The 17,561-nt window shown below is 36.5% G+C and overlaps 1 protein-coding gene across 3 annotated transcripts; it reads right to left on the reverse strand.

The window, feature by feature from the left end:
* Positions 1–3,052: 3,052 nt before the first annotated feature.
* LOC106053484 (uncharacterized) lies at positions 3,053–13,106 on the reverse strand. Of its 3 annotated transcripts, none has more exons than XM_056034195.1 (4): positions 12,946–13,106; positions 6,254–6,417; positions 5,494–5,737; positions 3,053–4,371 (listed from the first exon to the last, which is right to left on the reverse strand). In XM_056034195.1, the coding sequence occupies exons 2-4, from the start codon at positions 6,395–6,397 to the stop codon at positions 3,833–3,835; spliced, it is 927 nt and encodes a 308-aa protein (XP_055890170.1). In that variant the 5' UTR covers positions 6,398–6,417; positions 12,946–13,106; the 3' UTR covers positions 3,053–3,832. The 3 variants fall into 3 exon arrangements, with proteins under 3 accessions (XP_055890170.1, XP_055890169.1, XP_055890171.1); XM_056034194.1 differs by having other exon boundaries at positions 6,254–6,420; XM_056034196.1 differs by lacking the exon at positions 12,946–13,106 and adding an exon at positions 10,775–11,093 and having other exon boundaries at positions 6,254–6,420.
* Between the last annotated feature and the right edge of the window lie 4,455 nt (positions 13,107–17,561).

The raw sequence follows: 17,561 nt of genomic DNA on the forward strand, positions 1-17,561 counted from the left end.
GTGACAATCTAGTCTATGTTTAAAATTAATGTTAGTTTAAAAAGTTAATGTTAACATAACATTTACAATGTAGACTAGACTAGACCTCTTATATACGGACTACTGTCACTTTAACACTTATCTGACAAGATCTATACATAGACCTAGTACTAGTCTACTACTAGATCTAGATAGGCCTATAATCTATCTACTCCAAGTCAACCTACGACTAGAGTCTGAGTCAAGTAGTACGTGTCTACTCTATAACTCTACTTAGTCTACTACTCTACTCTAGACCTTGATCTAGTTAGGTGATTATAGTTAATCTAGATATAAAGCCAGGATTATTAACCTAATAGGCTTGTCCCTTTGGCGCCTTGGACTAGGAGCGTTAGAGCACACTCTGCTAATTTTCTTCGACGTTATGGGCTTAAAACTAAAACTAAACATTTGAAGCGATGAGATGACAGCCATGAGTAATGTTATTTGAAACCGTCAACAACAAAGGAAGTAGTTTCAGTTTGTCTTTAATTTTCAAAACTGAAGATCATGCGATTTTCCAGAATTATAAATGCGTATGCTTCAGATATACCTGTTTTCAAGTTTCATGAAATTATTTCCTTTTTCCAGTCTATTTATCTTATGTCTATGGCCGTAACACATAGGCTACTTATGTTACCAATTTCTTCTATAGGCCATTACCCTTGTGCATATTATATAGATCTATACTCCATTTGTTTTGATTCAACTCAGAAACATTTAACAAGATTATGTTAATGCCCGAATAGACCTGCATAATATTTAAACAGTTTTAAATTTCGTGGGTCTAAATAAATAATATCGAGGTTTTAACAATGTTTATTCTGTTTTATTCAGTGGTTGGGGTTTTAACAAAAAAAATGCGGTGGTCTGCGTGTCAAGGAAGAATCAAACTTGCCTTAGTGCCCTTAGTCACGTGACTAAATAGTTAACGCCTGGGACTTCAAAGTTGATCAGATAACATTACCTTCTGTATGGTGACCGTACTAGTTAGCACTAACGGCTTCAGTTATTTTATTTAAGATTAACACAATAGAGATAAGTACTACAGAAACATTCTCGCCACATCGGCTATAGTAGGACACAGATTAGAAGTTTATAGCAGTGGCTCTCACGCATTTCGTAATTGCTCTTTAGTCACCATAAATGAGTATCTTTATAACTCTAAGGCTATCTTATCTATTTCTCGAGTTTGTTGTTCTAAAGATATCTATTTCATGATTTTGACTATACTTACCAGTGGCGTACTGATGATACCCTGCGCCATGGGCAGCAAGGTTAGTCGGCGCCCCTGTCCAAACCAAAAGTTTACGTAATTCATACCTAAGAAAAGTCACCTTTAAGCAATTACTAAGCCTGCAAATAATGTAAACCAGGTTTATGAGCAGAGGCACGGTGGCTGAGTGGTAAAGCGATTGGCTTCCGACCCGGAGGGTTTGAATCCTGGTGAAGATTGGGATTTTTAATTTCGCCTCTGAGTCCTCTGGGTACCTGACATTAGTTGGGGAAAAGTCAAGGCGGCTGATCGTATTTTAAGAGTAAATCTTCACTTTCAACTCCCATCACTTTCTCAACATTTTAAGGAACACATTAAAAACCTTAACCCGCAGAAATTATTTTAAGTCAACAATATTACTGGCTGATGAAAATAGATACAATTATCATGATAATTATTATTTAATTATTTCTCTCTCTCTCTCTCCCTCAAACCGGAACAGAAAAACCATTAGAACTATATAGGCTAATAGGTTATATTTTACTTTATCTTTACGGTAGCAAATAAATTGTTGTTGACTCTCATTGTAGTGCACCCAGCTGCTGGTAGTCAACTAGACCGCTGTAGGCGTAATTTATCTTGACTTATAAAACGTGAAATAACTTGAAAAACTTCTCTGTGGGAAAATACTACATATAAAGTTAATTAAAATGTAGACAAAATCAACTTGTGATGAAAAGCACTAAATATACTTTAGTAATTATATATAACGGTATTTTAAACACCGTCTAACTCACTATTCAATAACACGTCTTTTCAGTCACACGATCTGGAGTTGTCTGCCCTAACTAAACCCGCTGACGACAATGCCACCTATATTGCATCATTCAGAAGCAATCGTTAACTTCTTCCCACCGTCACCATTGAAACACACACACACACTCCTTAAAATACATATACACCAGACGTCTAGCAACCAGGATAAGGAGTTTTGATCCCATTCAGCCCCTAACAACACTGTCGTAGAGCATCAATACGAATATGTAAAACAATAATAAGTTACAATGGGGGGGGGGGGGGGGAGCAAAGTCTTAGGCCTACTGTAAATGAAGGAAATTTAGGTTGATCCAGCTTATAAATTAAAACACAATTATGTATATAATATAAAATCAAAATTCATTTTTTAAATTACATTTATAATCACTTCAAACAGTTATCCGTTGTATATGCGTTTACATTCTTTTTTTTCCCCCTTTTGTTATTTTCTTCCTTTATGTTTTCTTTTTAAGGTCTGTGTGTGTGAATGAACCCAAATGTAACCTGTTAAGACCGTAGTTACCTTAGTAAAAAGTAAACTCTAATGTGAGGTACCCATTAGAGCTGGGTGGTCTCAGAGGCGCCCAAAGATCCCGCAATTATAAATCCAAGCCTTCACAAGGATTCGAACCCGGGACCCCGGTTAGGAAGGCAAGAACGTTACCACTCAGCCATCGTTATTTTCACAATTTTTCCCTGCGTGTCCCCGATCTCCTTTAGTCCAAAGCCGATGGTATACAACATACGCACCGAACTGATGACCAAGTACGATCATTCAAATTTGGACATATTCGTACTAAAGCAATGTTATTCACAGTAATCTGCTCTGTGTTTACCTTCTACAGTGCTATAGTGCTGCCGAATTCTGCGCACCAAAAAGCTTGCTGTTTATTGGATTTGCCACATATTTGACTTTGTTTTCTGAACAACTATACAATGATTCAATGCAGACAACCCTACACAACATTTCAATAATCAAATATCATTTTAATATCATTAGTTGTCCAAATATATGTATAAGTTTTATAATAACAATAATAGTATTATCCATGAGGAAATTGAAAGTACAATTTGTGCATTAAACATGAATGATTAAAATCATGGCTCTTGCAACATCCAATGCGCTTTCATGAATTTTTAATTTGCAATAAGCAGAACGTGTTTTATAGGCACTGTGTGTCTGATTTATAGAGAAACTATATCCCCACACTACAGATTTAATGCTCTTTTTGTTTGTTTTCTTTTCGTGTTCATAGTCTTAAAATTATTTTAAGCTTAGATACTACTGTCAGAAGCTATGAAAGGAAATACTACAGATCAGGGCCGGCCTTACTAATTGCGGCGCCCAGTTTAATGGATGGTTGCCAGATCGCTTTTCTAAATGTATTTTACAATAACAACTATTACTATTAATTTGAACATTATATCAACATTTATTATATAATATGCATAGGAAGCAACTCAAACGCAATAGGCCTCAGTGGGTCAATAAAACTTACGCCAATCGTACACTAAATATGTTAACCCTTTAAGTCCTACATCTTTAGAAGCCTGTGACAAGAGCCATGCCCAAGAGTAATGTGCTAAATGTAAATTGCGGCGCCCCTGTCAGGGCCCAATTAGAGCAATCGGTATAATCGGGCTAAGGCCGGCCCTGCTACAGATCCTTTAACTTAAAGTATTCCGAGTTCCTAAACATTACCATGAAAACAGATATGAAAGAGACCCGGACTAATAATATCCCACTACATAAAATTGCACTCTATTGATCTGAATTGATATTCAGACATCAAGACCCTTCGCCAACGATCGACCAATGGACTCTATGCTTGGAACATGGAGAATGTTACGAGTTACAGAGTTTTCTGTGTTAGGTCCTGGAAGATTTTCAGCAGACTTTTTGTCTTCATCCATTGCTATGTGGTGGGATGCTGGGTCACCCAAAGAAAAAAGGGCGTGACTCTGCAGAGCCGCTGAGGATTTTGAGCCGCGGGCGCTGAAACCCAAGTATAAATAGTTCAATCCAGGCATCATAGAGTTGGAAAGAGGTTTTGCCTTTCTTCCCCTTTGACTTTTATAATGTCTTCGCCTGTGTTGAAATCCGTTAAAAGGTTTTGTGAACGTTTTTTCCGGAAGTAGAATTTTGCTGGCTTCTGAAGACCTCAGTTGCTCCAATGGAAGTGGGTTGTTAATTAACCTGCTCGAGTCGGAGTTATGTAGGTCAAGGTCGGAATGGAGCGTGGTCTGTTGCCGAATTTTATTTCTGGCGGGAAAGAACTTGTAAGTCTTCTCCTGGGGAGGTCGTTCAGAAACGGTTGTTCCTGCATGGGAAATAAAAATAGTTTCGAATAATTCGTTTTCTTACGTTAGGTCTACATTTTAGGTATTTTAAAGTATTTTAACTTTCTGTAAGCGGTAAAAAAAATAGTGCGGTATATGATTTTTGGTTTCACGTCTACCAAACAACAGGCTAAACTGCTAAAGGCTATAGATTATATAAATTGTAATTAATTGAATAATTAGTATAGGAAACTAGCCTATATAGAGCTTTTGGAGACCTACTTTTAAACAGAAAAACGCCCACTAAAAGTTTGTCATTTAAAATTCTGATTGGTGAGATGGACAATCCTTTATCTCTGGTATACACGTGATTGAGCGGGAAAAAAAAGGGATGAAAGACTTTTAAATCAGGACGCCCACAACATATTGCGGATAAGGCAAGAAAACGAAACTGGGGACAGTTGGAGGCAGAGATTTGAGTAGATTATCCATTGATAAAGAGTGTGAGCGGCACTATTGAGACGTGTGTACGGTATAAACTTTTGTGTTATCTGTTAATGAGCTTGGTTTTTTAAGTTGAATTCAATGTTTTCTAGAGGGTAGATAACTTTTTGAAGAGAAACGCGTGAAATGAAAAATTCCTTTACTCTCTCTCTCTCTTACACACACACACACACACTTTCTGTCTAATACAACTGACAGTCGTAATGGAAGAAATGGGACTAATCCATCGACCGAATGATGCAGAGCAATGTGAAAATAGCGTTGTAGGGGGGTGGGAGTCTTTTTTTTTTTAACTATAGCACGATTTATGTTTCCACTTTATAGACAAGGATCTACACAATTTCATCACCAGGGTCATTCCACGCTATTGGGTGGTCACGCTTCAGCGCCATTTATCTTTTTCTGTATTTCCTTTAAATATATTTTTCGTTTCCTTCCTTAGTATTAATTCAGAATTCAGCCAACTTCTTCTACTGATGCCCAAACAGCGGATCATATCAAGCTCGTGACCCGGTGCTATCCCACCCCTGGAAAGCTCTTTCTAAAATGCATAGTAAGATCGCAGACGATTAGTTCCCTGGGACTCGACGATGCTTTTGCGACATATTCCCCTGGCCGGAAAAAGGTTGGACACCATTGGTGAAGCTCAATTCACTTACCTGCATACATCACGGAATCTGACGTAAACTCTGATAGCCTGTCTGTGGTCAAACGTTTACTCATATAGAAGGAACTGTCACTGGTCAAGCGCGGAGTGGCCAACAGTTCACATCTTGTAGTCAGCCTGGCAGACAAGTCGTGGACTTCTTGCTCTTGACAACGTTTCGCTATGTCGGTCAATATTTGCTGCTGTTTCCCCAGTTTTCTTTTCTCGAAGTTACTAGCCAGTTCCAAGATAGCCATCTAGATAAAATATTTAAAAAAGTGAATCTAAGTTTGCCCAACATAACCTACACCCTGTACGGCAGGGCTGAACAACTGAAGAAAATTGCACACTATTTTTCCTTGGCACAGTCTGCAAAAGAGCTGTCAGCTCAGCAGCAAAAAGCTGGCTAGAAGAAGAAGAAGAATTTAAGTTCGTACTTTCCTGGCAATCGAAATTCCGAGATCTCTTTGTTTAAAGAAGACACACATTGGCATAGCTGGGGTATATGATGCCCTCATGATGCCCTCCAAAATTAAAGATTTCTTTACTAAAGGAAACAGCATGTGAACTCAGATTTCGAATTACTCCGTTTAATAAGAAATGTGATACTGAAAAATTGTGTTGTATTTGGTGCACATAAAGCAAAATCTGTGAACTAGGGCTACTCAAGTTGTCATTATAGCCTTGATCAAATTAATGATTATGAAGATGAAATTAATTTCTTTTAAAACCAGTATTAATCTATCAATAACAAATAAAAAATAAACAGGTACCTTATCAGGGGTTGCAACTCTGTGACCCTTCTCTTTAACAATGTGACTTGTTTGTTTGAGCAGTTTCACTTTTCTGTCTAGATCTAGTTCCGGGTCACTTTGTTCAGGCTCTGAAGGCAGAGTTTGAGATTGGAATAACCTCATAATGAGAAATGCCCTGAAATCTGCTAAATAATAATAATAATAATAAATTTAGACACAAAGAGGTAAAAATAAACAGCTTTGGGCCTGGGCGTAAAAAAAAAATAGGAATTATGATTTGATACACACGACATTTGAAAAAAGACAACACTTATACAAGCGTCTATAGGCCTAACAGACGAGATGTAGTACACATTTGTCGTGGAGCTCGTCTTGAAGAATGAATGTCTACTCCTTTTTAAAAATTACAGACTTTTTACTTCACAGGAGAATTTCGTTCTTCGCGTATCCATTTCTCATTCTAGTCATGCAAGTTAATCTGTGACTGCTGCTAAGTCGTTGGTTTTCCCGACTAATTCAGGCAACCCATGCCATTCAAATGTCTGGTTTACATTTTGTAGTTGTATTGATAGCAATCTTTGTTAAGCTCAAAGAATTCCAAAAACGTGTTTCATTTTGGACTAACGTACGACTTGTGAAAGCAGGCCTAAATGGTGAAATAAATAAGGAGCCTATAACAATAAAGCGCTTGGCTTCCGAACCGGGGTCCAGGGTTCGAATCCTGGTGAGGACTGGGATATTTAAATTTCGGAATCCTCGGGCGCCTCTGAGTCCACCCCGCTCTAATGGGTACCTGACATTAGTTGGCCACATGAGACCCTCGTCAACCAGAAACGGATGACCTTTACATCATCTGCCCTATAGACCACAAGGTCTGAAAAGGGAACTTTACTTTACTATAAATTCTAGCTAATGGACGGAACAGAGGAACAGATCACATAGTGTTTGCTGGTCCCAATTCTAATCTGGCCTAATTCTAACCAGGGCCAAACCCACCCCTCCATTACTGTTTTTTTACCCAACAATTTTAACAGGTTACAGCAGTGTTTCCCAAACTGTGTTCCGCGAAACCCTATTGTTCCGCGAGGTCTGAATAAGTGTTCCACGAAGTACTGGAATAATTAACTAGAAGGACACCACGTGAATTAATCTGTCTAAACAAATGTTCCGTTAAATACTCCGAATGTGCGAGGAGTTCCGTTAAAGAAAAAAGTTTGGGAACCACTGGTTTACAGAAACGACAATCGGACGCTAGGTTTGTAATTGCTAAACAAAGGGCCTTATTTGATAACACAACATAAATACATTAACATACAGAAGCTTTAATGAGTAATTTAAAAAATTAAAGTTCCCCTTTGTGACCTTGCGATGTATAGGGCAGACGATCTCAAGGTCATCTGTTTCTTTGGCTAACAGTTAACGAGCAGGGTGTCATGTGATCAACACAACGACAAGCCGCTTTTACAATTCTCAACTAATGTCAGGTACCTATAAGAGTTGAGTAGACTCAGGGGCGCCCTAAAAATCCAGAAATTCAAAATCCCAGTCTTCACTGAGATTCGAAGTTCGTTGGGAAGAAATCCCCCCCCCCCCCACTAAAAAGTTCTTGATACCCTGGTACTTCGAATCCAGGACCCCAAGTTCGGAAGCCAAGCGCTTAACCACTCAGCCACCACACTCCCAAGCAGCAGTTGTTAGATATTTCGCTTTATTTTCATACATGGTGGAAAAATCTTTTTGGTATATCTGGTGTACAAAATAAAGGAAGTGTTATAAGCTATGCTTTGAAAATGTATGTGATAATTTATAGAACTGCAGGGTGACATTTTCTAAGCTATTCAGTTAGCTTCAATAAAGTGAAAGCATTGGATTAGATGATTAGACCAGGATTACACTTTCACTCTATGACTTTAAAAAAATTATTTAAAAATGAATCGGCAACTAACTAGCGGTAAGGAAATTTGATACAAAGATCAACTGCCAAGTGTTGACATATGGTTCAAATTACAGCTCAATGGACTTCATTCACCAATCGTAAACAACCAACATTTAGCCACGTGGTTTTCTATCTCTTCTATACAAATTACGTAATACACAAAGGCTGTCACGTGACAGTTTTTTTTTCAGTGTTTTATCAATATTATTACGTGGCTAAATGTTGGTTGTTTACGATTGGTGAATGGGGTCCATTCTTTTTTATTTTTAGTTGGCAACAGTCAAGTTCCATTTAGCGTCCTAGACATTGCTTAGTTTAACGTGAAAATATCCAATATTCACCATTTTCTCTTTTTAAAAAAATAATAGATCAATCACTCGGTTAACGAGGGTGTTATGTGGCCAGCACAACGACCAATCGCCTTTAATTTTCCCCAACTATTGGCAGGTGCCCATTAGAGCTGGGTGGACTCATAGGCGCACTAAAACCCCGAAATTCAAAATCCCAGTCTTCACCAGGATTCGAACACAGAACCCTCGGTTCGGAAGCCAAGCGCGTTTACCATTTAACACTTAGATATAAAGCGTGTATGGATAATTCATTGTTTCAGCACTTAGCTTTGAATTTGTATTTAAATCGCTAAATGGGCCTACATGTGACATGTGCGAAACATTGTTAACCAAGCAAGTTTTAACAATTTGTAGCCCGAACTGATACGGCCAACACGGACCCGCACATTCACCGCAATGCAGCCAACATGCGTCAACCTCAACGGAAATACTACTGGCTCTATACAGTATAAGGAAGGGACGTTTTTGTTACATACGAGGAGACCTCTTAGGCGGACGCTGGAGATCAGTCGTGGGCCCTACTTTACGTTACACATAAGCAGTGACCTAGATCGCATTGTAAAAGTGCGGACTAGCTCGAAATTCGTTTAAAATCTTGGTTTGAAAATGTTTATTCGTAGCCTAAGAGTAGACAAATGTGTATATATGCCTAATGCCTACTTAATTGAAGGCAAATAAGAGTGAGCACTTTCGGAAGGTATATAATGTATCTTACCAATGATGTAGTGTCATTGTTATTATAATTCCCATTCTGTTATATAAGATTTTTTGTGTTAAAAAATAGTGTAGGCCTTATGAATGAGTAGCTTTTTGCATACATCATTTTAAAAAAATAAAGGATTCGCACATTTCTTACAAGTATGATACAGGCGATAGTGAAATTGGATTGTCAATAGCTCTTTTTTTTTAAACATGTTTTGGACGTTCCTTCATACTTTAAGGCGGGCAGGGTTTGAACCCGAAACTATAAATACAACAGTTTTGAGCGCATACCACAAGCCCCCCATCCATCCTCTAGTTGTTGTTTATTTTTACAACGCTGATTTTAACTCACTGTATCTTTCTTTTATGTTGGATATTTTGCGATCGAATTTCGACCATTCAGTTCCATCCATCTAATCGTCGTCAAATTTTGCATACAAGCTCAAATTGGATGACAACACATGAATCATTTAAAAATTAACCAATTAGTTAATCAATAAGTCAAATTAAGTTGTTTTTATATAGTAAATATACTAAGGTAAGGGAAGACTTGTGTAGAGAATTAGACGAAAATGGTTGTAAAAGTTTAAGACTAAAATGGCAAAAACAAAATATAGTTTAAAAAAAAAACAACATTAAAAAGAAAAGCTCATATTAAACCGCAAGAAAAAGTAAAAAAAAATTTTTTTACTAGGTCTCACCACTCGTATAGCCCAAAAAATATGGGAGTGAAAAATCAAAGTGTTGGGTGTGCAATTATTAGATCAGAACGAACGGACAAACAGAGAGCATTAAATCAATAATCAATATGCATCCTCTGTTAGGGACCCCTCAGTTCAAGAAAACTTAAAGAAACTTGAACAAACGCAAAATAGAGCAGACTAACGAATATTCGCATTTAATTTCAGCAGTGCTTTTTTTTTTGTAAACAAAAAATATAGGTGCCGGTACTCAGTGATGGATTGCCTAACTTTTAACTACTAATAAATTAATAATAAACGTTAAAATACAAGAGAAGTAATATTTTCCCCCACGTTGAAAAAAAGATGCCAGTACGCCGTACCGGTGCGTACCGTCACAAAACAAAAAAAAGCACTAGGTTTCAGTAACACCATTAGGGAAAATCACTGGATACACTACAGGACAGAAAAAATAAAAAGTAAAGTAACTATAATTTATAAAACACGGAACCATAAGTTACACATACAGAAATAAAACCTAATAAAAAGTAAAGTAACTATAATTTATAAAACCATAAGTTACACATAGAAGAATAAGACGTAATGAAATACTGAGAAAGACACAAAGATAAATGCACATTTCTTTTTCCATAATTCTAGGTCAAATTTATGAAAGTGCACATTCTTCCCTAGTACCATTAGAGAATGGAATTGGTTGAATGAATGAGCTAGGAAAAACAACGAAAACCAACGACTTAGTTGAGTTTAATTCGCTGTTTAACATGCATGATAAATTGAAATATGAAATGCGCAGTACGTTGTACGTATTCATCTTCTCTTATGTATACTATCAGAGACAAAGATAACTCACCAGTGGTTTACAAACTGTGAGACATATCAAATAGTCTGTTAGACAAGATTTAAATGTGTTTGTTTTTTTCTGAAAGTACACTTGTTTGGCTCAGAGCGCCATGTAACAGACAACACACGTTGAACAACAAAAATACTACTAAAAGTACAAGGGTGAAAGGTGATTGTTTAGAAAACAGAATTTAACAGGGCAAGAAAAGCCCAAGGAAAAAAACAACAAGCAGCATGTAACTACACGGTAGATATTGTACAATAAAAAGTAATTCAATCCGGTGTCAAAATTCAGAAAAGATTTGAACTACTGCCAATACTAAAGAGTAATTTGAGAGTCCGTGTTTGGTTTAACTTGGCGATATTGATTTGTCTCGAATAGTGGTTAGGAATGGTATTACTAATTAAAACAGTTACATCAAATAGACATATTAAGTAAAATTTAAAAAACAAGCAAAATAAAGAATATTGTATTTCCTTAATATGGTCGTGTATCTAAAAGAAAGAACCACTTATCTTATAAATAACAGACGCTACTTCAGAAGAGAAGATAATTACGTCCTATACGTCAATCTAGTCCTGCCTGTAACATGTTAATTAGAAACGTAAACTCTGTCATTGGTTTTTACTAGCTGATTCAAGCGACTCGTTCCATGTTTAGGAAAGAAGGAGCCATTGTACGGATTTGTCCTATGATATGTAATAACAAAAGAGTCTTTATCTTTGTGTCTTGAGTATTTTTTAAAATTAGGTTTAGTTTTTCTACTTGTAACTTATGGTTTAGTGCTTTGTGAATTGTTGCTACTTTACTTTTTTTTTCTTCTGTCCTGTAGTGTCTCTATATTCGGAGATTTTACTAATGTTGTTACTGCAATCAAATGCGAATATTCGTTTGTTAGACAGACATAGATTGTAAAATAAAAAGTATTTGACATGTTTCGGATGTTCCTTCAAGTTGAAGATAGTTTACTTCCTAGTCCAAAACTCCCGCAGGATGACGGGGGATGAGAGCGGGCAGGGTTTAAACCGGGACCATCAATACATCTGAACGACAGTAAAGCGCGCAAATCGCACGACAAAGCAGCGATCCGTTATTTTCAAACATTTTTGAGTAAAAAAAAAAAAGAAGAAAAAGCCTTTCGTTCATTACAAGGAGCCCCATATCTCAAATAGCTTAGGGCTCTATCGCGTGTAACTCCGGTCCTGGTTGTGGGGTCCTTAGCCTACTAAGCTAACATTTACAATAAACTCTGGAAGGGATGTAGGCTAAGTCCTTATGGATAATATAGACGACAAATATTGTTATTAATATTGTTGTTGCTATTATTATTATTATAAACACTGTTGTTATTATTATTTTTAAAGGCTGTGGTTTATTTATTTAATTTAATTAAAAACTTAAGTTGATACATCTCAGAAGTAGATAATATATGCTGAATATTTAAAAGCAGTTGGTGATTAAGCCAGCCACGTGACATTCTGGTTAACTGTCGAAACACGGCATTATGGGAACTATGCAGCAACAGCTTTACGAAATGCTAAGTGTAAAAAAAAAAATATTACTTTAAACAAACGTAAACTTAGTTTTCTGAAAGCCCCTAATTAATTCACAAATTATTTTTAGGCCTCACCATTTATGCGGTGTTGGTACAATGAAGCATAGTTTTATATTTCGTAAGCCTTGAAATTTCTGTCAGTGAAAAAAATTCTAATCCAAGGCAAAAGACAGAGAGGAATGGAGAAAGACGGTCAACAGACCTAGTGTGGTGCCCTAAAGGTTCGGCAGACTAAGGGATAGGTAAAGGTGAAGATGAGGAAACCTTGAAAGCACAACAAGATGCTTGCACTAAAGGCGCAATTTGAAATAGGCCTTAAAACCACTGAGCATTCAGCATAAACAGTCCCTAAGAAATATAGTCCAGACTCTAGACTCTGTCTTTAAAATTCAATATTATCCTAACCTTGCAGTCATTAACTAAATTACAATCTTTTATTTGTATTTAGAAGAACTAGCTACCGATAAGCTTGTTCAAACATTAAATTAGCTATTGTGGCCTCTTAGGACATAAAATCACTTCAGACTTTTCGTCAAGTTATTAAGCAATTAATTAATAGGCCTATTTCTTTTTAAATTACATTTAATCTCATATAGCTATTATAGGAACATCGTGATACAATTACCTTTAAACGGAGCAATATAACATTATTACAACAGAACGAACATAGTCCACATTCGGCTGTGCGATCAAATTAAAGTGTTATTGATGTTACCAACTAACTTTAAAATTGTCAATATAATACGCTTAAACCCCCCTTCCTTAAATTTGGTCTAATATATCGAATCCGTTACACTACCAGTCCTCCGATTGGCGTCCTCGATAATCGTCTAGGGCTTTATTTTTGTTCACTGGGGCGTACAAATGCATGGAACCAATGGACCGAAACGAGTCTGTATCTCTTTTTCTTTGATCAAACTGAAATATTTGCAGCAGTGATATATCAGGCCCATTGATGATATATCAGGCCCATTGAATGTTTTTTGTGTCAGGTGTTAGCATTGGGCAGGTTGTTGGTTAAAGCGTTTGCTTGACTGTCAGACATCAAGTTGTTCGGGTGGTTGCGAGATGATCATAGTGAATACAAGACATTTATTAAGACGCAGATCGTTGAGTCTAGCATTGGGCATTCTTTTTCAACGTTAATCATATATAAATCATACATACATAATACACACACACACACACACACATATATACATATATATATATATATATATATATATATATATATATATATATATATATATATATATATATATTGTTGTAACTCCAGTGGCGGACTGAAAGGGTTAATGTGTGTGCGGCCTACTGATACACTCGTCTCAGGCCAATCACACAGGTCAACGGCTGTCGATAGTCAAGGGACAGTACTGCTAGTTCACGCAAGTATGACCCATGCTGTGGTACGGTCGAGAGACAATTTGTTAGAGAGAGAGTTGAGTCCAGGACAGAAAGCAGTAAGGGCTGTGCGATACCTTGGGAGTCCTCGAGAATGTAGCTGTACGAGCTAGAGAGACTTGTGTGTTTATTAGGCAGTTCAGAAAGCATTTGAATTTAATGTAGCCAATAGTGTTGAATTGGCTGTCGATGTAATTGTCATTTAAACGCCACTTTGTTTATTGAAGCTCTTGTTGTCAAGTTCTTGTGTTAGATGTGCTGTGTTGTGTTTAGCAGTGTTTACAGAAGGCCTGATAGAGAAGATCGTAACAATATATTAACTCTAAGCTTCACATTTTCAGTCCAGAACGCTGCTCTAATCTAAGAAGGGATTTCACCCATGATCGGGGCTAACCAGTGTAACCACAGACCTATATAATATATATATTTAAGGAAGGACTGGCGAGGCTACCGAAAGTGGCTTCCACAAGAGAGAGAAAATATATCCGAATTAGGACTTACACATTGTTTTTTTTTTGTTGTTGTTTGTTTTCTAACATGTTTTCTCATTTTTACCGCCATTACAGTAAATCTTTCGTCGTGATTAAGAAGATTAAGACGTCTCTGTTTGGAGTAAGCTAGTAATATATTACCCTCCATAAAAAAAAATTAACTAAAATATGTATATTAAATTTATTTTGAAAAAAAAAAATGAGATTAAATTTATGCTTTTAGATATAAGTATTCATAATACTCATAAGATTCATATATGTATATATTTATTCCAAAATGTGTAGGAACCTCAAAACAAATCCTGCCCCGGGGCCTCTACATAGTTAAATCTGGCCCTGCAAATAACGCTCGTCACCCTTTAGCGTGCACGTTACCTAGTCTGCAAAGTAACGGATTTGATCAAGAGTTTTTCGCGTTTTAGTTCAGTAATGTCCACATTAATGGCGTCCGTACAGTCAGAGTTGAGAAGTTTGTTTCTCTCCTATTGTTTTCTCAAAAGCAGATCATCTGGTGTTCACAAGTGCACATCGTGTGATATGTTTGTCCACGTCATTTGTGGTGAACTAGTTCTTAAAGAGGAGGGGTGGGGTAAGCTTGTATTGTGCAACAAAAGAATATGAATCAGAAGATACCGCGCGATGAGGCCATGGGAGGCTTATAAAAGCAAGCAAAGAAAATGTTAGCAGTTTCTAATGCAAGGCAGCCAGGGGTCAATGAGGGTGTCACTGTAAGAATCAGGGTATCCGTAGTAGACAGAACAAATACTGATGCCCACTAAATTTAAATAAAGCAGAAGATGGCTTTTATAAATTTGGTAGGCCTACTTAAACGGGTATTTTAACAATATTGTGTGCAAAATTTGAATTCAGATATTTTTAAAGATAGAAAATATCCCTGCAGGAAAAATATTTTTACGTCAGGCAGCAATAAGGCGGGCCCTTGGTTGTGTTTAGGGTGTCAGAGGATGTGACTACAAATTTGAATGTATCACGAAGAGGTGTGCCAGTCGCAAAAATAAATTACAGTGCTCCCTCGATTATCGTTCCAGTATCCTCTCGGCTATGTGTGTTACCCTTGCAAATATTGAAATCCGCGATTTAACGTAAGAAGTTTTTGTTTTTTAATTGGTGCTATACATTGCACATACAGCTACAGCCGGTTTATTTACAAGCTGCCTATGCATTGTAGGTCTATAATGGATGAATATTTACACTGATGATGATGATTGCCAACAATGACGTTTATTGCCAACAATGATGATGAATGGAGAGAAAAGCTTATTGTTTACTATCTCATGAAGCCGATTGGCATATCAGGCGGGAGATGGCAGGCCTACTTCTCATTTCCGAGTGTAAATACTGTAAAGTAACCTACCTATTTCTGTACTGTAATACGTAATATTTTAGAATTTATAACATTGCTTTATTGTTAGTTAATATTTGTAATATATTTTTATAAATTTATTTATGTTTTTTTTTTAAATACCATTTTAGATATTGTCATTGAATAATCAGGCGATCGAGTTCCGCAGATAGCCCGCGAGGGAGCGAAGATCCACGAATTAATGTTAATATTTATAAAAAAAATATTTTTTTATTATTTTATTATTATTAAAATTATTATTTATTGAAACCCCGCGAAATGGTGATGTTGCTAAATGTGAAGCCTAGAGTGGCGAAGGACCACTATACTAAACACAGGGCCGGTCTTAGATAATAGGAGGACCTAGGCAAAGTGAATTTGGTTGCCCCAAATGAAATATAAAAATAAAAATAAACAGCGAAAAGAAAAGCTAGAATACATTGAGGACAAGGTTCGGTGTTTCTTTTCTTTAATTTTTTTTTTAATCTTGTGTGAGGCCCCGCCAACCAGAGGCCCTAGGCGGCTATCTAGTTTGCATAGCCTAAGGCCGGCCCTGCTAAACAGTACTATGTAATTTAAAGTGCCACCAATCTACAGATTGCACTAATTAGTAAACATAATTGTGTCATAAACAAAATTTAATAAAATACTCAGAAAGACACAAAGATAAAGGCTGCACATTCCTCATCCTATATGCTAGGACAAATTTGTACAAATACTCCTTCTTCCCTAGTGCTATTAGAGCATGGAATGGGTTGCCTGTGCTAGCCAGGAAAACCAGGACTTGGCAGAATTTAAGTCATTGCTTAATATGCATGACTGAATGCATGACGCGTAGGACGTAATCATCTTCTTTTTTTGAAGTAACGTCTGTATTATATAAGATAAGATATGTTTTGCAAATTCATTTCGTTTATAGTAATAGTAGGCTACATTAAACTGTTTGATTCTTTGTATTAAGCCCTACAGTTTTTAATTGGTTGTTTAATTGCTAATACGGTCCTATATCCATAGACGGCGAAAACAGAACCGAAATCGACCACCGCCAGACAACGCTTATGCCTGCGTAATAGTAATAGTAGGCTACATTAAACTGTTTGATTCTTTGTATTACGCCCTACAGTTTTTAATTGGTTGTTTAATTGCTTATACGGTCCTATATCCATAGACGGCGAAAACAGAACCGAAATCAACCACCGCCAGACAACGCTTATGCCTGCGTTGGTGTGGCAAAATATGTAGGTCGCAGCTAGGACTGCGAAGCCACGTGAAATGCTGCATTCCTTATTATTCTTCGGACTCGAAGAAAAGCTTTATTATAAATCACTTTAATCTACTTAGTATGATGAAAATATGGGCTTTAAACAGGCCAGTTTAGAAATCTTCTAATCTAACTATCGCCTAAAGCTAGATACTGAAATAAACAAACTTTAAGGCTTTAAGGCTAGGTATCCAATTTCATGTGAGAATAAGTCACACAGTGCTGCCATCTGAGCATATTTATAAATGAAAAGAAAATTACTTAACACAAACATTTGTCGTCGATAACGTTGTTGTTTTCCTTTGACTTAAACTTAAACCCTAACACTTTGAATATAAATTTTAAACACACACACACACTCAAACATTCACACTCTCAAATATAAGTATGATTTTAAAAATGTAGCTTGGTTAATTATTTTCATAGATTTGTTTCTTTTTTAGAATCAGAATTTTAGATGAACTTACATTAATATATTTAATTAATATTATTTAGAAAAAAAAAAGGAAATGATTGAAGAATGGGTGAGAGGGGGGGGGGGGGAGCTAGAGAGAAGTTAAACTTTCAAGCATGAAATAAAATACTTGGCGGAGAGTGCCAGTTTTTTTTTTTTTTTTTTTTTTTTTTGTCCTTTGCTAATGTAGCCTAAATAATTTCTTAGCTAATTTCTAAAATCTAATCTATGGTCTGGTCAAAGACATAGAGTTATACTTTACGGATGGTAT

The sequence above is a fragment of the Biomphalaria glabrata genome, chromosome 6 (genome assembly GCF_947242115.1).
Source record: "Biomphalaria glabrata chromosome 6, xgBioGlab47.1, whole genome shotgun sequence".
NCBI classification, from domain to species: domain Eukaryota; kingdom Metazoa; phylum Mollusca; class Gastropoda; family Planorbidae; genus Biomphalaria; species Biomphalaria glabrata.

What these genes read in the sequence shown, in the direction of transcription:
- LOC106053484 (XM_056034195.1), bottom strand. Translation starts at nt 6,397, where the DNA reads ATGAGGTTATTCCAATCTCAAACTCTGCCTTCAGAGCCTGAACAAAGT. An exon ending in GAGTTGCAACCCCTGATAAG is followed by an intron (nt 5,738 to 6,253) that starts GTACCTGTTTAT and finishes TATTTTATCTAG; the next exon opens with ATGGCTATCTTGGAACTGGC. An exon ending in AGATTCCGTGATGTATGCAG is followed by an intron (nt 4,372 to 5,493) that starts GTAAGTGAATTG and finishes TTTCCCATGCAG; the next exon opens with GAACAACCGTTTCTGAACGA.